Here is a 22322-nt window from a genome sequence, read left to right on the forward strand (position 1 = left end):
ATCACTATGGGAGTGCTGCCGTAGGCCTACCCATAGTGATAGTGAGCGTACACGCGTGTGTACGGTCCGTATCACAATGGGTATGCATACGCGAGCACACCCATAGTGATAGTGAGCGTACACGCGTGTGTACGGTCCGTATCACTATGGGTACGCATACGCGAGCACACCCATAGTGATAGTGAGCGTACACGCGTGTGTACGGTCCGTATCACTATGGGTACGCATACGCGAGCACACCCATAGTGATAGTGAGCGTACACGCGTGTGTACGGTCCGTATCACAATGGGTACGCATACGCGAGCACACCCATAGTGATAGTGAGCGTACACGCGTGTGTACGGTCCGTATCACTATGGGTTTGCTCGCGTATGCGTACCCATAGTGATACGGACCGTACACACGCCTGTACGGCCCGTTGCTATGCATTTGGGGTGCCCTAGGGCCCCGGAACGCACCATACCTGTGTGTGAATCTACAAATTACATAGGGGACACATGAGGGACAAGTATAAAGCCCTACATGCATGCTGGTTGTCATGGAGACCAAGTTTAAAGTTTGAATTTTTTTCATCAGGTGCCCAGCAAAAGTCGGTTTGAAAGAATCTACTTTGTTGCAAAGTGGTTGTGGAGTTGACATCATGCTCAAGAAAAAAAAAAGCTAAGCCACTGACTGTGCTAGGTTTAAAGGGATTGGAGGAAACATAGGATGCAAATGTGAGTGACCAATCACTCTGTACTCCTGTGCATGAAACAGGCCAGCAAGGCAGATATAAGGCAGCCAGGTCCCATGAGAGAGTACTTGCCTGCACATCGTTTGATTCTACAACACTGCTGCTGCTCGTGATTCCCTGGCACCATGTCAAGGTCTGTGGAGAGGGCCCAGCCTTTCACCCTGGAGGAGAATCTGGCATTGCTGGATGTGATCCTCCCACAGTACCCCATGCTGTATGGGCGACCAGGGTTTCAGGTGAGTGCAGAGTCCACTAGCACAGACTGTGTCCCTTTTTTGTGACTGGGACTTCTGGCATTGTGTCCAGGTGTGACACACATGCATTGTACTGTAGAGTGGGTCCCAGGGGGGGGAATGCCTGATGTCTCCCAGCAAGAGCATGCTGTGGTGCATGTCTGCCATCCTCACTTGCATTGTGTTTACTGTGACAATCACTGCATGGTGCATGCCACATTCTGCCTGTCTAATCCTCCTGCGAATGTTGCTTCTACAGTCCTCATGTGATTCTGTGGTCACCCCAGTGTGACAGGTGACTGTACCCACAGATGTGTGTTTGTTCAGTGTACCTGTGCTGAGAGTGTCCACATGATGTGGGCGTACCCTAGACATCGGTGTGTGTGTAAGTCCCCTGTCATGTGGGTGGGTGCATATGTGGAGTGTAGCACCCCAGCTGCATGAGGGATGGATATACCCTGCCCATCTGATGCGAGCAGGGAGCAGTGCTGTGTCTGACGTCCAGAGCCAGCCCCACACCTGTGAGCCCCCCCAGTCTAGTGGCACATGTGCAGAGTGAGGTTTGTAGCTGCATTTGGCAATGGCAGGTGTATGTCCTGTGCCTGTGTGTGTCTGTGTACTCTGCTGAGGTAGCGTCAGTGGCCTGTGGCATGTGACTGCTTTGAGGTGCTGCACATAATCCTGGTGTACCTTCTGATGCACAGTGTGAGTCTGGATCATTTATTGTGTCGTACCCCTCATGCCACCTGTGTACTTTCTATGGCACGTGGTGCATTTGCCCTTACACAGAAAAAAAAGTCCCTATGACAAAGGTGCAATGCTTTGGCTGCATACTATGCCTTGTTGAAACCAGAAAAATAGTTCTAATGTGTGTCTCTGTGACATGTGGCAGGTGTATTGATGTAGTCTCACTTTTTCAACCCTACAGGTAGGCGCCTCTGCCAAGGAGCAGATCTGGAGGGACGCCGTCAGTGCCGTGAGGAGGACGGAGGGTCGCAAGCGGCGCCTGGCCCAGGTGAGAAAACACTGGCAGGATATCCGGTGCTGGACGCGGAGGATCGCACGGGTCCTGCTGGGGGACTCACCTGTGGGCCCTAAGAACCATGGGCGTCGCCGTCTGACCCACATCCACAAGCGTGTGCTGGCGGTGGTCTTTCCAGACATGGACAGGCGCTTACGGGAGAAGCAGCAGCAGGAAGGGGGTAGGTACATGTGTGTTTGTTGTGTGTCACCAGCATTTGTGAGTGCGCAGTTGCATGGATACACTGCCAGTGTTTAAATGTGCGGTGCAGGTCCTGTCACCCACAGTATAGCGGTGCTGTCCTTCCTCCCTTCCCCTCCTTGCCATGTGTTCCCTGGTCTGTGTGTAGTCACTCTTTCACAAGGTCATCTGGGCTGGCAGTTTATCCACGTGACCAATGCTTGCAGCATCATGTGTGGGGGTGGTGTGTAACAGGTTTTGGGACCTTGCCTGTGCCCTGTCCAGTTCAGTACTTGTGGGGTCCATGTCAATTGGCACTGATGCTAAGTCCAGACATAGGAGTATGTCTCTGAAGTGTAATGCCTTACAGCAAGCATGTCCTATGTTGTGGCCTGTGACATGATGTGCATGAGTGTGCGATACGCAGAGTGCAGGGATTGTGGCCTGTGTTGCAGTCATCACCATTCAGGACCATGGAATATTGTGGCCACTACTGTCCCCTGGGGCATATTTTGCTAGGTATCATGTATGTCATCACAATATGTGGACACTCTCAGTGTCTACAGCATAGGATGTGCTCTGTGCCATTGTCCCCTGGCACCATGTATATTTACGTAACGTGTTCTACAAGTGTCCACTGTACAGCCTGACCTAATTTTCCTCGTTCATACTCACGGTGGCCAGTGCCTGTGTGTCTTGTTACAATTATCTGATGATGGCCATTTGTAAATGAGATCGTTGTACAGGCGCACATGGGGTATTTTGGGTCCAATATGGGTTTCTAGCAGCCCATGTGTATTTCTCCCAGACTAAGAGATGCAAGTGCTTCCTGTGTCTCATCAAATTGTCGCATGTAGGGGGTGGTTGGTGCGAGCAAGGCCTACATGTCGACACCTGATATCTCATTGCTCGGTCTGGCCAATGTGTGATGTTTGTCTGGACATACACTCAAGGTGCAGTGTCCCATTCATGTTGGGCATGTTTTTAAGTACTACCTTTGCAGCATGTGCCTCAAGTTCATGGAGATGGTCCCTGCTCATCCCTAGTTACGGCAACGCTGTGTGGTGCAGATGCAGTGCTGGATTGGCCCCAGAGCCTGGCTCCTCTGTCCAAATCCATATCATGTCATTTGCAAATGTGTCATGCTCTCCATAGTTTCTCAGTGGCATGGTGAGTGAACCAACTGTGTGTTGCAGGGCCTATATATGTACCTTGTATTGTAGATGTTACTCATCTTTCATTTCAGGCTATGCACTGTAACCTATGTAGATTTGACTCATGTGACATATGTATACAGGTGTCTGATTAATTCCCGTTTATTCACCTTGCCCACAGCATCGTCGGGGGACACGGATGGAGACACCGGCACGGACCGTGCGGAGGGACCGGGCACCAGTGCCAGCAGTGACATCTTAGCTGGCACATCGAGTGGAACTGAGGCCGAGGGGAGTGAGCCGGAGGACCTGTCCACTGCCACCACAGAATATGAAGCTGACGGGTCCGAGGCTGAGCTCTCCGAGGGGGCGGAGGCTGCTCCAACAGCTGACAGCAGCACAACCTCTCTCCCCGCCCCCTCCATTGCCATCCACGGCCTCCCACTTGCTCGTGTCCCTTCCTGGCGTGCTAGGTCACCACGTGTCTCCTTCCTGCCAGGCACCGCACCCCCTGCCCCTGTCTCCACTGCTGCTGCCAATGCCGAGTCTGTGGCCATCCTGCGGCAGTTGCAGGTTGGTCAGGCTGCGATGCTTAATGTCCTCCATGGCCACAGCCGAGTGCTCAACAACATGGAGGCATACTTGGAGGGCATTTCAGCATCGCAGGCTGACCAACGCAACTTGCTGCGGTCTATTGACTCGACACTGACTGCAGCAGTGGATCTCCTGCAGCACTTCGTCCCATCCCCTACCCATGCCCCATCCACACTTCCCACTCCCATGCCTGTCCCATGTACACCCAGACGTCAGCATGCACACACCCCACCAGACACAGGCACCACACCAGCAGGGAAGGCAAAGCGCACACCTCCTGGCACGCACACACAGGGTGAAGTAGGCACACCCACTGGGTTGGGGGGGAAACGGAAGACACGCAGCCAGAGTGGGAGTCCACATTCCTCACGACCACCACCCTCCAAATCCACTCCCCTCAGCTCTCCTGGCCAAGAGTCGGACACAGGGTCAGTCCTGCCCAGTCTGTCCATCAGCCCCAGTGTGGCACCACCCCGCAAGCGGTGGAGGCAGGACACCGGCAGGGGAGTTGAGTCCCCCCCCCTGTCCACACCCTCCCCAGTAGCGCTGCGACCCATCCCTCCAACCGCCCCTCCTCCTTGGGGCCTGTGGTTCCTTCAGGTGCAGGGGAGACGCTGGGCGACCTGGCAGTAGTGTGCAGCGCCGTGCTCGAATCCACCTTTGGTGCTGCCCCACCCCCTGTGTTGGAGTCGTCCGTCCCTGCACCCACAACACCTCCCCTTGCCCCTCCTGTCCCTGCGGTGCCTGGTCCTTCCCAACAACATGATGCCCCCCCCCTGTGGAAGACAAAGGAGTCTGACTGTGCAAGCAAGCTAGGGGACACACGTACCACTGTGTCCCCCATCCGGATTTGAGTCATGGACTGCCCTATGGGCCTTGTATATATTGACATTTATGATGATTATTACTTGCATCCTGCTGAATAAAGCAATTTGTTTTTTCCTTGGAACACTACTGTTTATCTGGTATTGCTGTTGGTGGACCAGCTCCATGATTTTGGGTTGTGATAATGTGTTGGGTGTGTGGGAAATGTAGTCTTGTGCTGGTCATAGGGTGGACCCTGGTATCTGTGTGCCATCACAAGCTGTTGGCTAAATTACTTTGTTCATGTAAGCAGTTACTGCATGGTGACATCGTCCCAAGGTGTGTTCCTTCCTCTGTGTAACCTGACATCTTCCCTGCAGGGTGTTTCCACTATGTGGTGCTGAGCTGTGTCTACATCAGCTGGGTGTGTGACGGACTCCTTCAATTTTGCACATGCATGCTGAGCGATGTCTCCACCTGCATCATTCGTGGCATCCTTGGTGGTCACTGTACTTGTGTATGTAGACTGTTGACATGACTTCATGTGGACATGTTCTCTTTTAGGCGCTATGCATGTGTGTACTCCCAGCCTCGCACACATGTGGTACATGTACTGCAGGGTCTTTGTGCAGCTGACTGACATTTGTGGGCATTGTATCTGTGGCTACTCCACCCTTTGCGTTCCATGGGCACTGCTGGGAGGACTCTGCACCCACCCCTCCTGTGTCTGGGCACTGCTGGGAGTGATAGGCACCCACCCCTCCTGTGTCTGGGCACTGCTGGGGGGACTCTACACCCACCCCTCCTGCGTCTGGGCACTGCTGGGAGGACTCTGCACCCACCCCTCCTGTGTCTGGGCACTGCTGGGAGGACTCTGCACCCACCCCTCCTGTGACTGGGCACTGCTGGGAGGACTCTACACCCACCCCTCCTGCGTCGGCACCCACCCCTCCTGTGTCTGGGCACTGCTGGGAGGACTCTACACCCACCCTTCCTGTGTCTGGGCACTGCTGGGAGGACTCTACACCCACCCCTCCTGCGTCTGGGCACTGCTGGGAGTGATAGGCACCCACCCCTCCTGTGTCTGGGCACTGCTGGGAGGACTCTACACCCACCCCTCCTGCGTCTGGGCATGTACGCTCCATACATACACTGTTGGGGTGGGGGTACGCTCCATACATACGCGGGTGTGGGAACGGTCCGTACATACACTGTTGGGGTGGGGGTACGCTCCATACATACGCGGGTGTGGGTACGGTCCGTACATACACTGGTGTACATACACGGGTGGGGGTACGGTCCGTACATACACTGGTGTACATACACGGGTGGGGGTACGGTCCGTACATACACTGTTGGGGTGGGGGTACGCTCCATACATACGCGGGTGTGGGTACGTTCCGTACATACACTGTTGGGGTGGGGGTACGCTCCATACATACGCGGGTGTGGGTACGGTCCGTACAAACACTGGTGTACATACACGGGTGGGGGTACGGTCCGTACATACACTGGTGTACATACACAGGTGGGGGTACGGTCTGTACATACACTGTTGGGGTGGGGGTACGCTCCATACATACGCGGGTGTGGGTACGTTCCGTACATACACTGTTGGGGTGGGGGTACGCTCCATACATACGCGGGTGTGGGTACAGTCCATACATACACTGGTGTACATACACGGGTGGGGGTACGGTCCGTACATACACTGTTGGGGTGGGGGTACGCTCCATACATACGCGGGTGGGGGTACGCTCCAAACATACGCGGGTGGGGGTACGCTCCATACATACGCAGGTGTGGGTACAGTCCGTACATACACTGTAGGGGTGGGGGTACGCTCCATACATACGCGGGTGGGGGTACGGTCCATACATACACTGTTGGGGTGGGGGTACGCTCCATACATACGCGGGTGGGGGTACGGTCCGTACATACACTGTTGGGGTGGGGGTACACTCCATACATACGCGGGTGAGGGTACGGTCCGTACGTACCCGTGCCCACGCTGTGGAATGCTTGTGCGGCCCGTACCCAGGCCTTTGGCACATGGGTATGGGCCGTACCGCCATTGTTGGGGTGACGTGGGTGTGGGCATGGTACGACTCGTACCCACGCTCTTAAGGCGTGGGTACGGTACGTACCTGTATTGTTGTGTTGCCGGTTCGCGTCGTCGCCCACTTCCGTTGTGGCGGACGCTGGCGTTGCTGGACATGCCCCCACCCCCTCGAAGTGACCAGGGCCTGGTGGTCAGGTATGTCCAGGGCATGTGTGCTGTGTGACTTGGGTGGGGGTTTTGTGTCCTGCCCCTGCCCCCCCTTCCCCTTTGCCCCTGGGTGTTGTTCTGACCTTCTGCGGCGTCTGCGTCGGTACCTGTAGAGGAGGTCGACTGCTATGAGGGCCGGGATGACACGTAGGTTCGGGTCCATGTCTGTCCGTCGCGTACAGGTGCTCCTTGTGCGCGTCGTCCTGATTTCCTGGCAGTTTTTGGCTGCCGGAAAATATTCTCCGTGCGGGATGACGTCGGTGCAAATCGTACTTCCTGGTTCGTGGAACGCAGGCTGCATACGTCCCGACGTCACGTCTGCGCTTTTCCGGATGTCATTTGTATGTTTATTTTCCTCGGTTGGTGTTTTGTACGAATCGTACGGAAATAGTGTTTCCGTGCGAATCGTACTTGCATGTTTGTAAAGTTTTACAACCGGGTACGAGTCGGACGGAGAAAAGCCTCCGTCCGACGGTTCGTACCCGGTTTCTCCAGGATCCTAATCGGCACCTCTTTGTCTAAAATTGTACAACTTCCAAGAGAGGAAGAAACTAGATACATTTGTACAATAAATCTAGCAATAGTTACATACAATCCTCGCCTAGACAGGAAATAACTATACAGTTTTCTTTATTCTAAGAAAGTATTAGTTATTTTTTTCGTCAAGGGCAGACAGCACAGGAGCACGGCAGCACATACCCTAACAAACATTTGCTGAGGCCTACAGTTATTTTACCAAGCGAGCGAATTCTTTCTAAACACCTACACTACTTTCAGAGAATAATAGGCAGAATCTTTGTTTATTTTTCCTACAGTTAGGAAGCCAGAATAACACTCAGTTAGCAATATTCACATTATTTCAGCTAAAAAAGATCAACTATCGTGCCTTGTGCACATCTTCTCATACTATACACTCTTGTGTTATATTAGTAGTTTCACGTATGTTATTAAAAATACATGCAAATAAGGGGAATTCATCGAGCAGATTTTATATTAAAAAATCGTGCTACATCAAGTGCTTTACTATAAATAAAAAAAAAATAGTTTCCGAAAATTAGAAGGAGCGATAGCAGAGAGGTGGTAAACAGGCAATGCTCCACGGGGAGCAAACACAGGATAGACGGGCTAAAACAAATGAAGTCAGTGACTAGAAGGAAGCAATTGCAAGCAACAAAACACAAAGCCAATGGTAAGCAATGCGCGGAATGCATTCCTAAGTAAGCTTTTACATGTCCCAATATGTCTTTACTAGCAGACAGGTGTTTTGTCTGGTAGACGTTGACCTAAAAACTACTCTGGGGTTACTTAAAAGGCTCTTCAGAACACAGTTATCTTATTGGCTAATTTTCCCTCACTCCGCACTGCTCCACACCCAAACACACACTGCTGTCTGTCAAACCAGCCAACATTGCCCGGTGACATCACAGCTCTCTGCTGCTCTGATTGACTTTGGAATTCGCAATGTCATACAGAAAACCCACAACGTAATACCGAAAGGGCATGAAACTCAGTGATCCACTCTGAAAACATCCCCAAAGTAAAACAAACACAGGCCAATGTGCCACATGTACAGCTCTTTGGGGTTGGGGTGCCTGCCTTCCTAAAAGCCCTCAGGGGCAGCTCTAGGCTCATGGTGGCCCTGTGCAGGGAGCGCAGGTAGGGGGCCCCGGAAGAGGGGGTCCGGGCGGGGCGGAGCTCAGGAAGGTGTTTTAATAAAACGTCCAGAAAAGGCGTTAGATGACCAGTAACATGGTAACAGAAAAACGACGTTTACTTTTTGAGTGCTCATCACTTGGATACTTTGTTTTAGAATCTGGGTCTCTGGAGGGACCCCTTTCAACAAGAAAAACACGTTGCGCGTCCGTAAGAGAGTTCGGCCACAAAGTAGGATCCCTCCAATCACATAAATCATATTCAGAACACGGGTCTGTAACATGGTCTTGCTCTTTGGCTTCCTTTTCAATACCAGCATCATCCGTCTGTAAACTCTGAACCGCCTTCAGAATGCCAGATGTTGATGGACCGATGAATGATGTTTCAGTTTCTCTGTCTGAGGGTCTTTTGTAATAATCTTCATCCTGAGTTGGTAATTGCTGCATGTTTGTATCAATTTCAGAGTCACCTTGTTCATTTTCATTGGTCTGCTCATGAGTATCATTCTGCTCATGGATATCATCATTTTTTTGTTCTTCTTTATGGTCGTCAGCGCCTGTTTTACCTAGTGCATCAGCAGTACTCTGGCCAGAGGATTCTCCATCTTTAGGTTTCCCTTGGGTGATAAAGTTCAGGATTGCTCCTTCCTGTGACACTATGAAAGCCTGCTGAGCCACCTTTCTCTTTCGTTTCGAATAACCAGATTTGTGTACTCGAATTCTCTTCATTTTGCTTGCAATGCAGCGGGCGAGGCTAGCAGTGGGTAGGGAAAAAAAGAAGACAATCAGCAGTGGCGGCTGCTGAAAGATTTTGATGTGTCATTTTTATTTTCTTGCTAAAACAACAGTTGATGGACAGAATGCAGAACAATGTGAATTTCCACCAACCTACCAGGAAAATATGTTCCAGAACCATCTCCCTAGCAGCCACCCAATGCAGCCGCTGATAAAACAGTGGAGGCCGCTACTTCTCCCTCCTGGCAGTGAAGACCTGAAAACCCTCCCCCTGCACCTCAGAGCCTCACCAGCACTCCAGCAGTTCAGGAAGGACCACAAGACCTCGCTGTTCAACCAACAAGTAGCATGATCCAGCAGCATGAATCCCACACCGCCTTGAGACCCTTATGTGTGAAGCAGCTGAGCTTTACAAACCCTGACTGATTGATAGTAATTACCCTTCCCACTACATGTATGACACATTATGAGGACTAGCCACATATGGAAGGTTTATTTGAAGAGTGTTATAAAACTATAGGGTAGATCATGTGACTTGGCATACAAGGTCTGTTTTATCAGTCCACTGAGAACAGTAGAGCCTGGAGAATAGTTCATGATCTATTTGGGAAGTGACCTTAGCAGGAAGAGAGTAAGCTACCTTGAAATCATGGCACACAGAGACCTGTCTCAGTACGTCACTAACTGATCCTGAAGACAGCCTACAGGTAACCAAAGACTCGTCCACTTTACCACATTGTCAAAAGACAAGATACAATATACTTAATTAAGGTTTCTTGTATAATGCCATATTCCAGCAACCAGTTCTGCTCGCTTTACAGAGCACCTATTAAACAAGGATTAATTACAGTGAGTCCTAAGGCTATGAAAAGGCACTAGAGGTTCACTGAAGCAAAATTAATGTGCAAGGAACATCCAGTCAGGAGACAACCCCATGGGCCGTGGCATAAGCAAGGAAAATGGCCCCTTTGGCTGCTGCTCAGGAAGTAGAATATAGCAATTATCAGGGTTCAATGGGCCCCTGAGGGTTTTGGGTCTCAGTACCACTGTACTTGCTGAACCAATGGTAACTATGCCCCTAGTATGGACAGAGAAGGCTGCTTCACCAATTGCAAACTGAGGACTAGTTAAACTAGTTTTCTCTGCTAGTCACATGACAAGCACTGGAATGTAATTAAAGAAATGATCAAGAAGCCAGTCTCCTACCAAGGTCTCTGCAAAAGGGCATTAGATTGAGTTAACATGGGTAGGCACTGCCATCCTATTCCAGGCGTCCATCCATAGGTGCTTGCATTTCATGTCTGCCTCAACACCATATAAACAGACATATCCAAATGCCAAGTACATTTGAACACTCAATGTTTTAAAAGATTTGTGCAGGCAGATCCACTCATTAGATCACAAGTATCAGCTTCATACTCTGTTTTCATGATTGTTGATAAGTAATTGTAATCATTTTAATGAATCCTTAACATTACGTCTAACACCTCGTACCCTGCTCTCCTCTTCCCCCCAATACGACCGTGCCTCCCAAGTTACACCTCCAAAAGTCACCATGCCTCCCCTCAGCCACAAGTAAACACCGCCCCTGCACTCCTGACTCACATTTCCCTCAACATACAGCGCCGATCTGTACCACTCCCTACCCCTGGCGCACAGTGACCACCTCTCCGACCCGCGCCCTCTCAGAGATGAATCGTGAGAGAGAGGCTCTCTCTCGCGATTCATCATGCCCTCCCTTCCCATGACCACCAGAATACCTCCAGCTCGCCACCTCACATGGCTTACCTCCACCCAGACCCAAAGCACACACCATCTACAATAACATCCTCACCCAACCTTCCCCACGCCCCCGGCTCCTCACCCCCACGGGCTGGGATACATTCCTATGCCTGATCTGCCCTCCTCCCCAGGGCTCCCCACACCCTCGTCCAATGGCTCACCTTCCCTCGGGTTCACTCGGCAGTGGCACACGCTGACCTCCTCACTCCCCCTCCCCATGCCCTGACCCTCGGGCTTCTCACCTCGCAGCTGGCACCAAAGGTTGCACACTGGCATGCTATCCTCTGCAAGGTGGCCTTTCTTGCCCAGGGTCTCTAGGCGCGCCGGTGCATGGCCTCGGCCGGTCTCGGTGCTGCTCGCTGCACGCCGGGCACGGGTGCTGCCACCCCTCCTGCCGCCAGTGATGCATGGTGCTTCTGTAACCCCTTCGCTGCAGGACTCGCGGGCACTGCGCATGCGCGCGCATTGGAGCCTCCGGAGGTGCCAGATCTGGACTATTGAAACAAGCTCGATTCTCCTGGAAAAAAAGTTCTAAACAAGCACAAGACCTACCAGAAGAGCCTGAAACAAGGCCGACCCCACACAAAGACGAGACTGGGTTAGAAAGGAAAAGAGTATAAGAACAACCATTCAGCGTGCATCACATTAGATTTAGCACGCCTCAGTCGTTCATGCGCCATATCCCTGCCAGGGGCCGCCACGAATATGTATTGTATCCGATTCCTTGTGGTGGCCCCTGGGGTTTGGTGGCCCTGTGCAGGTGCACAGCTTGCACATGCCTAAGGCCGCCCCTGAAGCCCTACACGCTTAGGGAATGACATATGAGGACGCGCTTGCCCAATAAATGAGGTGAAAGGCCATCTCACTTACGGCAGATCAGCTAAATTGACACGCTCTTCCAGTAACTCCACAGGCCTGTGAAATGAGCTATGATGTCGCAGTGACCGCCCACACACTCGCATCCAGCCGTCACTTGAGTGAGAGGGGGTGGGGTATTCACGTGTACTCAGAGGACCCTCGATGTGAATTATCTGCAGTCAGCACGGCTGGCAGTGCCCCCTCCAGGAGGAGGGATGGAATATTTGGGAACAGGAAGAGAGATGAGTGTGTTCTGCAGATATAGCGTGTTGCAACACAGGGCATAAAAATAGCAGTAGGCGGAGGGGGTATAAATCGCGCGGTGCCAGGTGCAGGGTACAGAGCCTCAGAGAGACAGGAAGAGACAGGCAGGGGCAGAGAGAGGAGTCCAGGGCTGGTCATATCAAGCAAGGAGGGCTACCTGCAGGCAGGTTGAAAAACAAGCACAGGCGCGGACAGGCCCGGGCCAGGTACCAGGAGCAGACAGACGGACAGACAGACACACGCCGCAGAGATGCCAGGGCGCACCGTGGTCCTCCGGAGTGGCGGGATGCTCACTGCAGCAGAGCTGAGCTGCCAGGTGCAGGAAGAGAACAAAGCCCGGAGGGAGACCTACACGGCGGACTGGAGGGACCTCAGTCTGTCCAGCAGAGCTGAGAAGGGGTGAGTGACTGCGGGTTTGAGGGGTGGGGAGAGGTAGTGAAGGTGGGTGGGACTTGGGAATGCCCTAGAGGTTTTGCGTTAGTCCAAGGTGAAGGTACGTGGGGTGAGGAAGGGCTTGGGAGGAGGGTGAGGGAGTGGATGTGGAGCCAGGGGGAGTGAGTGAGGATGAGTGTGGTTGTAGGGACATTTAGGAGAAGTGCTAAGAATATGGAGAGTAGCAGATGTGCGAGTGTGTCTGTGGCTATGGGGGGTGAGCGAGTGTGGATCCGGGGGATGGTAGAGGAAGTGAGTGCAAATCCAAGGAGAGTTAGGCAGGCTGAGTGAAGGTGAGGGAGGATTGGTATATGGTTTGATTAAGTGAGGGTGAGTGAAAGCGGATCTACCGAGTGGATACATGAGAGTGAGTGGGTGTTCAGAGGAGGCTCTGTGCGCCCTACCTTCTTTCCTTGCCTAATTTCCTACCTTCTTCCCTTCCTTTCATGCCCCTTTCATCGATCCTTTTTCATTACTTCTCCTCTTTCATCCTCTTTCCCTTTTTCCCCTTTCTTCTTGCCTTCCTCTTTGCTTCTTAGACATTGCAGCCTCATCTGTCTATTTTCCTCATTCCCTTTCTAAAACTCTCCTCTTTTCAAATCCAGTCAGTTCATGGTATATTTGGAATATCGGTGTTGCAATCTAGTGCATTTGTGCTGTAGGAAAAAAAACGAAATCAATGTATTCTTTCCCGCTTCCATACAGTTGCTGTTAGTTCGACTCATACTTAATACGTTGTTGAGTAGTGTGACCTACAGGAGGTGTATTGTGGGCATTGTAGGAACTCTGATGAAAATTACAGTTTTTTTATTTTATTAGTTTTTCTTGATTTTCCACAGCAATTATCCAGACATCGTCGAGCGAGACATGAACATACTGATACATGGTATAGTTACATATGTTTACAACCAAATTAGAAGAGTACACATTCACATTGCATAGGGTCTATGAGAGTCCCTATATGTGATTGCATAAAAGTCTTAAATCGTTGAATGAGTCTCTAACAGCAGGACATTACGGATAGTACACAGCATTCTCGCCTACATCAGAAGTCCAGCATAACATATCATGGTTAATCAAATCTATCATGACCTATTACATCTATACCATCCTAACAAAACGTACCCAACCCTCCCTCTCCCCGCGAGCTCGGCAACAAGTGCCTATAGTAGCACTTTCACATGTCCAGATCTAAAATTTGCGTGTATCTCAGGTCCACAGTCTGTCCTAGGTGTATTGTGCATTCCTGCTATATTATGTAATAGATCCCCCTGATGCTGTAAGGAGCCTGTGTGTCCCCATGCAAGACCCCCGCAGATGGCATCATGACCCCTTAGTAGGATAATATATCTATCGCTGCGCATTCCTCCATCATTGCATTCCAGCTCATCGATATCGGTGTTTTCCGTAGACCTCTATACTCCTCTTTTTTGGTCAGGCCCTTCCACCTTACCCCATCTCACTAATTCCGTATGCCAATCCTGTAGGGATGGAGCCCTAGCGGCTTTCCATTATGTGATTATGGCTCTTTTAGCTAGAAGGAGCGCAAGATTAGCAAACCGATAAATGGGATTACCCATCTTTCCACGGGTCCCTAGTCCCAATATACAGTATTTATTTATTTATTTATTTGCGGTATTTATAGAGCGCGACACTCATCCCAAGGGATATCACGGCGCTGTGAACCAAGAGGGACTACTGAAGGCATATGCTGGAAGGTTACATTTTGGGAAAGATATGTGTTTTCAGTTTTTTTCGGAACTGAAGGTAGTTTATAGTGTGTCTTAGGTCGGTAGGTAGTTCATTCCACCTTTTGGCTGCCAGGTAGGAAAAGGCGCGACCGCCTGTTCTGACTTTATAGATTCGTTTGAGTTTGGCCAGGGCTGATTGACTCGACCGTAGATTCCTGTTGGGAACATAGAACTCAATTTTCCCTTAAAGAATTGTAGGGCCAGTTTTATGTAAAGCTCTATGGGCATGGCTAGGCAGTTTGTAGGCAGACCTCTGACGCATCGGAAGCCAATGGAGTTTCATTAGGCATTCCGATGCCGAGTCTCGTTTGCCTTTATTGCAGACCAGTTTGGCTGCCTGATTTTGCAGGACCTGTAGGCGGGAGAATAGTTGTTCATTCATCCCTTCAAATAATGCGTTGCCATAGTCTAGGTGGCTGACCAATAGGGCCTGTGTGACTGAGCGTCTACAGTCCAAGGTTATCCAAGGAAATATCCTTGCGAGGAGTTTTAATATAGCAAAACCCTTGCCCCAGAGGGAGCGAACATGATCCTTCATGGACAGGGCATCATCCATAATGATTCCCAAATTTCTGGCGTGTTGTTTGGGGATGGGGGCCAATCCCAGTGAAGGTGGCCACCATGTGGCGTCCCACACACGATTGGCTCCACCGAACAGGAGGATCTCCGATTTGCCAGCGTTCAGTTTTAGACAATGGTTGTGCATCCATTGGGCCATCTCGGAGAGGCAGTCATGTAGCTTGTTTTTAGTTATCTCGGACCCTTCGTTCATGGTCACCATCAGCTGTGTATCATCTGCGTAAGAGCAGATGCCAATGCCCCACTTCCTTCCAATGTCAGCCAGGGATTAAATATAGACATTGAAAAGAGTGGGGCTCAGTGAGGCCCCCTGAGGGACCCCACAGCCGATGGGGTTGGGTTTTGAGTAGAACTGGCCCATATGCACTGCCTGGGTACTGTTGCTTAGGAAAGATTGAATCCAGTTCAGTGCTGTAGATTGAACTCCTTTACTAAGGAGTATGTTCAGCAGGCAGTCATGGGATACCGTGTCAAACGCCGCTGACAGGTCAAGCAGTATCAGTGCCACTGCTCCACCTTGATCGGTGGAGGATCTGACACTGTCCGACACTGCCAGCAACGTTGCCTCGGTGCTGTTGTTAGCTCTAAAACCAGTCTGGGAGGGATCCAGAAGAGAGTTGTCTTCTAGATACCAAGTCAATTGTACATTGAACAACTTCTCCAAGGCTTTGGAGAGGTAGGGGAGCTGGGAGATAGGTCTATAGTTCTCTGGATTGAGAATATCAGATCCCGCGTTCTTCAGAAGGGGGGTCACGAAGGCGTGTTTCCATGCCTCAGGGAAGATGGCAGTGACTAGTGATTTATTGAAGAGTTGGGTGACGAGGGGGCAGAGCGTGGGTGCGATTCTAGAGAACACGAAGTGGGGACAGGGGTCCGAGGGGGAACCGGATTTGACTGTGTTCAATACCGCTAAGACCTCTTCTTCAGAGAGTGGTTCAAAACTGGTTAGGCGAGGTGCATTGCATGGGTCTGATTGGTCTTTGCATCTTTCTGATGAAATAACAGTCTTGCAAGGATTGTCTGGGGTGCTGAAGGTATTTAGGGGGGTGAAGGTGGAATATATTTTTTTGATTTTATCAGAAAAGAAGGTGCTAATAAGCTCACAAGCCTCACTTGAGGGGGTGAGGGTTTGTGAGATGCTTGAAGGTTTACTAAGCTCCTTTACTATTCTGAACAGTTCTTTAGCTGAGTTACTGTTCTCCTGAATCCGTTGGGTAAAATAGACCTTCTTTGCATCTTTAATGGCCGAAATATATTGCTTCCGTTTGTTGGTATAATTTAGTCTTGCTTCACTGTCTTTCTTCTGTCTCCATAAGTGTTCATGTTTTTGGCAATCCTTTAAAAAAATTTTTAGGTGGGGGTGTACCATTTCTCTGTTATGTTTTTTTTCCTGGATTCCCGCATGGGGGCTAGTTTGTCTAATGTTTGTCGTATTCCGGCATCTAATAGGGCGACGTCGTTACAGACAGGGGAATCGTCCGGTGGTGTAGCGTCCACTTCACAGAAATGGTTCTCAAAGTTTGATTCATTGATTAGCCTCCAAGCTCTATTAGAGATGAGAGGGGCTGTTTTAGGCTTCGGAGGTTTATTAGGAAGTTTAAATGAGAAGGATATCATGGAGTGATCTTACCAGGATAGGGGGAGGATTTCTCTTATATCGGTGGATTCGATATTGGTAAATAGTAGGTCTAGGGTGTGGCCAGCTAAGTGCGTGGGACCCACTATCCACTGTCTTAGTTGGAGAATTCCCATGTCATATTCCAATTGGGAAGATCCTGGGACATCCGTTTTCTCATAATGGATGTTGAAATCGCCAACAACCATATAGTTTTTGTTTTTTATTCCAGTGTGTCGTTATGATGCACCGGGGCTATATCTGTCATTATTTTACATACCGTCGCCCAGTAGTGTCCCAGTCTAGGGCAGTTCCATACCATGTGTATCAGCCCCGCGTTGGGTGCGTAGCAGCGTGGGCAGGTATCACTTGCCCCCGGAAACATAGCACACAATCTGCGCGGGGTTAAATAGGCTCTGTGGAGTAACATCAATTGAATGCATTTAAATTTATGGTTACGAGACACCTTTTTGGGGTAGCCCAGTATAGTGTACCATTCCTTGTCTGTACATTCGTGGCCTATGTCCTCTTCCCATCTGTCGCGCAATGGTCATAATGAGATCGCCGTTTCAGTCCGAATCCCGTTAGTCAACCATTTTGTCAGGCGTGCCCCATGTCCCATAAGGTATTGCATGGTAAGTAGTGTGTTCGTGGTTGGTTCAGTATCCTCTGGTGACCATGTAGTGCGTATATATCTGGATATATGTGCATGTAGTAGGAACAGTGTATCGGGGGCACCATGTTCGCGTATAAACGTTGCATGTGTCATTAATACACCCTCAGAAAAGAACTCGCCCATTGTGGTAATGCCCGCATCAGTCCATGCCTGTAAAGCACGGTTAGTGACCAGTCCCGTTCGTGTGGGGACACCTAGCAGCAGAATGGTGGGAGCATACGGTGGTGTCTGTCCAGTATACCTCACTGCGCTCCTCCAGTAAGTAATGGCTATCCGTAGTAAGTGGGGTGTCGATGTTGGTATGAAGGCCTGAGGCAGTAAGAGCCTGTGGATGACCCCCTTGACCTGTCCCACAGTGACCTATCCAATTCTTGTAAATTACGTCCTGCAAGCCAAAATGCCAGCCACTGCAGTTGGCTAGCATAGCAATATACGTGCAAGTCCGGTACCCCCATCCCCCCTTGTTTTGTGGTTAATTGTAGTTTTGCCAGGCTGATATGTCTGCGCCCCGTGCCCCAGACTAACTCCATCAATAAAGAGTTCAATACTTTAAAAATCCTCGATGGTACAAGTATAGGTAGATTGGTGAAGTAATAAAGTAGCCGCGGCAACAGCACCATTTTAGTGATGGTTACTCGGACCGCCACCGATAGGGGCAGCGAGATCCAGAAATGGATCTGAGATTTGCGAGCAGTAATTACACGCATTAAGTTGCCATCTAGGAGATCCGTGGCATCACGGTAAATCTGTATTCCGAGATATTTGAAAGTATCAGGCGCTATGTGAAAGGTCCAGGGGCCGAACGTAAATTGACCGCTTCTCACAGAGCTATCAAAGAAATAGGCATACGACTTGGCAGCATTAATAGCCAGGCCAGAAAGTTCTTGGAATGACGCAAATATGGAGATCATTGGATGAGGATCCGCATCCATGTCTTTGATATAAAGAATGAGATCATCTGCGTAAGCTGAAACCGTGTGAGATGCATGACCTCGCGTTATCCCCCTACAGCTTGAGAAAGAACGGAGTCTGTGCAGAAGTGGTTCCAGCGCCAGGATAAACAACAACGGCGACAAGGGGCATCCCTGTCGGGTACCCCGGGCCACCGTGTATTGCCGCGAGATATGCGGACCCCTGCACGCCCGCGTAGTGGGGTTCGTGTATAGTAATATATTCATCAGGTATACCAAATCGTGCGAGGGCATAGAACATATAGTCTCAATGTAAGGAGTCTAATGCCTGCCGCAAATCAAGCGATATGCAACCTTCCTTAGTTCCCGTTTCCTTAGTTCCCGTGCCGAGTGTGCTCATCATAATTTGGTGTAGGTGTCTGATGTTAAGTGCCGTGTTCCTACCAGGTACAAACCCACACTGATCAGTGTGTATTAGTTTGGGGATAAACTGACAGAGGCAGGTGGCCAACAATTTACTCAGGATTTTATAGTCCGTGTTAAGGAGTGATAAAGGTCTATAATCAATCCATCCCTCCCAGACTTCAGTAAGGAAACCACTAGCGCTTGCAGCGTAGTAGCAGGGAGCCCACCTTTTTCTAACGACTCGTGATATATGCATTGTAAATGAGGAATCAGCAAGTCGGCATATACCACGTAAAATTCAACCGGCAGGCCATCATTCCCGGGGGTTTTATTACGTGGTAAAGCTTTAATCGCCTGTCGGATTTCCACCCCTGTTATCGGTTGTGCTAATTCGTCACGCTGCTGTTGTGTGAGCTTTGGTAAGCATAATCCGTCAAAGAAGGGTTCAAAATCAGTGTCAGTATGTCCAGTTAGTGGACCATATAGGTGCTCATAGTAGTCCCTAAACGCAGTATTGATGTCTAATTGCGTGTTAACCACAACATCCCCACTGTTTCGAATTTCCAATATAGGTGCGGGCAAGGGTGCGTTCCGAACCAACCATGCTAGCAGCGGCCCTGACCTGTCTGCCTGTGTGTGTTGTCTCTGTGTGTATAGCCGGTGATCGACAACATGCAGCTCCTCGAGGAGTTCCGCGTATTGTATGTTAGCCTCCCGTAGCTGTGTCAATTGTTAATTTGTCCCCAAAGCTTCCCCTTCCAGCGCAGCCAGTTTACCCTCGAGTTCAATGAGCCGTTCTATCAGAGCAAGCCAAACTCCTGTCTTAGTGCTAATTGCCACTCCCCTGATAACCATTTTAAAGGCATCCCATTCCATCTGGCGAGTACTAGCAGACCCCGCGTTATCCGAGAAATAATGGGCAATCGCCTCCGAGAGGGCATGGCGGAAGACCGGATCTTCCAGCATCGTGGGCTGTAGTTTCCAGTTCGGTATCGGAGTTGGAATCTTGCCCCATTGTAGCGTTAATTCCACCGGGTTATGATCCGACATGGAGTACCGTAGTAACTGATCCCAACAGGGCTCCGGAACACAGGAACCTATCTATCCGAGTGTGCAGTCTGTGTGGTGGTGAGTAAAAGGAATATTCTCTATGCCCTGGATGTTTTGCCCGCCTTGCGTCGTGAATTTCCCACCCCTCTGTCCACCCTTTGAGTGCCTCAGCTTGCTTTTTGCTTTCTGTAGCGTGTAATGGGGGGTGAGACCTGTCCAGGTCAATGTCCAATACAGCATTAAAGTCGCCCCCCAACACCGAGGGATATTCGGCCCAGTCTGTCAGGGCTTACACCCAGTGCAGCTAGATACTTATCCTGATCAGTGTTCGGAGCATATATACAACCCATAACCACATGAGCCCCATCCAACAAGCCATGAAGTAACACATACCTGCCGTTAAGGTCTATTTTTTGCTCTAGAAGCCTGAAAGGGATATTATTTCGCACCCACACCGCCACCCCCCTGGCAAAAGCTGAGTATGTCGTGGCAAACAGTTGCCCCCTCCATTTTTTCTGTAAACTTTGCTGCCTCATCAGCATTAAGGTGAGTTTCTTGCAGGTAAGCTATAGCAACCTTCCTTCTATTGAGTTGTGCCAGGACACAGTGGTGCCGATCACGATCCTGTAAAAACCGGGTACGAGCCGTCGGACGGAGCATATTCTCGGTCCGACGCGTACCCGGTCGTAACAATATACAAACATGGAAGTACGATTCGCACGGAAATGCTATTTCCGTACGAATCGTACAAAACCCCGACCGACGAAAATAAACATACAAATGTGATCCGGGAAAGCACCGACGTGACGTCGGGACGCACGCAGCCTGCCATACACGAACCAGGAAGTACGATTCGCACTGACGTCATCCCGCACGGACAATATTTTACGACAGCCAAAAACTGCCGAGAAATCAGGACGACGCGAACAAGGAGTACCTGCACGCGACGGACAGACATGGACCCGAACCTACGTGTCATCCCGGCCCTCATAGCAGTCGACCTCCTCTACAGGTTACGACGCAGACGCCGCAGAAGGTCAGAACAACAAAGGGAGGGGGAAAGGGGGGGGCAGGAGCAGGGGCAGGCCACAAAACCCCCACCAAAGTCACACAGCACACATGCCCTGGACATACCTGACCCCCAGGCCCTGGTCACTACGAGGGGGTGGGGGCGTGTCCAGCAAAGCCAGCGTCCGCCACAACGGAAGTGCTTGACGACGCGAACCGGCAACACAACAATCCAGGTACGTCCCGTACCCACGCCTTAAGAGCGTGGGTACGAGTCGTACCACGCCCACACCTACGTCACCCCAACAATGGCGGGACGGCTGTACCCACGTGGCAAAGGCCTGGGTACGGCCCGCACAAGCATTCCATAGCGTGGGTACGGATATGTATGGACCGTACCCCCACCCCCGTATGCATGGAGCGTACCCCCCACCCCAACAGTGTAAGTACGACCCGTACCCTTACCCGCGTACGTATGGAGCGTACCCCCCACCCCAACAGTGTAAGTACGACCCGTACCCTCACCCGTGTACGTATGGAGCGTACCCCCCACCCCAACAGTGTAAGTACGACCCGTACCCCCACCCGTGTACGTATGGAGCGTACCCCCCACCCCAACAGTGTAAGTACGACCCGTACCCACACCCGCGTACGTATGGAGCGTACCCCCACCCCAACAGTGCAAGTACGACCCGTACCCCCACCCGCGTACCTATGGAGCGTACCCCCCACCCCAACAGTGTAAGTACGACCCGTACCCCCACCCGCGTACGTATGGAGCGTACCCCCCACCCCAACAGTGTAAGTACGACCCGTACCCCCACCCGCGTACGTATGGAGCGTACCCCCCACCCCAACAGTGTAAGTACGACCCGAACCCTCACCCGCGTATGCATGGAGCGTACCCCCCATGCCAACAGTGTACGTACGGACCGTACCCCCACCTCGTATGCATGGAGCGAACCCACACCTGTGTATGTTCTAAGCGTACATATCCTGATATAGGAGGGTTGGGTGCAGAGTCCTCCCAGCAGTGCCCAGTCACAGGAGGGGTGGGTGCAGAGTCCTCCCAGCAGTGCCCAGACACAGGAGGGGTGGGTGCCTAACACTCCCAGCAGTGCCCAGTCACAGGAGGGGTGTGTGCAGAGTCCTCCCAGCAGTGCCCAGACACAGGAGGGGTTTGTGCAGACTCCTCCCAGCAGTGCCCAGACACAGGAGGGGTGGGTTCCTATCACTCCCAGCAGTGCCCAGTCATAAGAGGGGTGTGTGCAGAGTCCTCCCAGCAGTGCCCAGACACAGGAGGGGTTTGTGCCTAACACTCCCAGCAGTGCCCAGACACAGGAGGGGTGGGTGCCTATCACTCCCAGCAGTGCCCAGTCATAAGAGGGGTGTGTGCAGAGTCCTCCCAGCAGTGCCCAGACACAGGAGGGGTGGGTGCCTAACACTCCCAGCAGTGCCCAGACACAGGAGGGGTGTGTGCAGAGTCCTCCCAGCAGTGCCCAGACACAGGAAGGGTGGGTGCCTAACACTCCCAGCAGTGCCCAGTCACAGGAGGGGTGTGTGCAGAGTCCTCCCAGCAGTGCCCAGACACAGTAGGGGTGGGTGCCTAACACTC

General features: G+C 51.2%; 1 protein-coding gene across 1 annotated transcript in view; it reads left to right on the forward strand.

Moving 5' to 3' along the window:
• The first annotated feature begins 12199 nt into the window (after nt 1-12199).
• The window catches only part of LOC146870302 (telethonin-like), a 39470-nt gene continuing 29347 nt past the window's right edge, over nt 12200-22322 (forward strand). The window contains exon 1 of the mRNA XM_085636790.1: nt 12200-12679. Within this exon, the coding sequence (XP_085492916.1) occupies nt 12531-12679 (149 nt within the window). The 5' untranslated portion in view covers nt 12200-12530. The remainder of the gene's footprint in view (nt 12680-22322) is intronic.

This window comes from Triturus cristatus, chromosome 1_1 (genome assembly GCF_964204655.1).
Source record: "Triturus cristatus chromosome 1_1, aTriCri1.1, whole genome shotgun sequence".
NCBI lineage: Eukaryota > Metazoa > Chordata > Amphibia > Caudata > Salamandridae > Triturus > Triturus cristatus.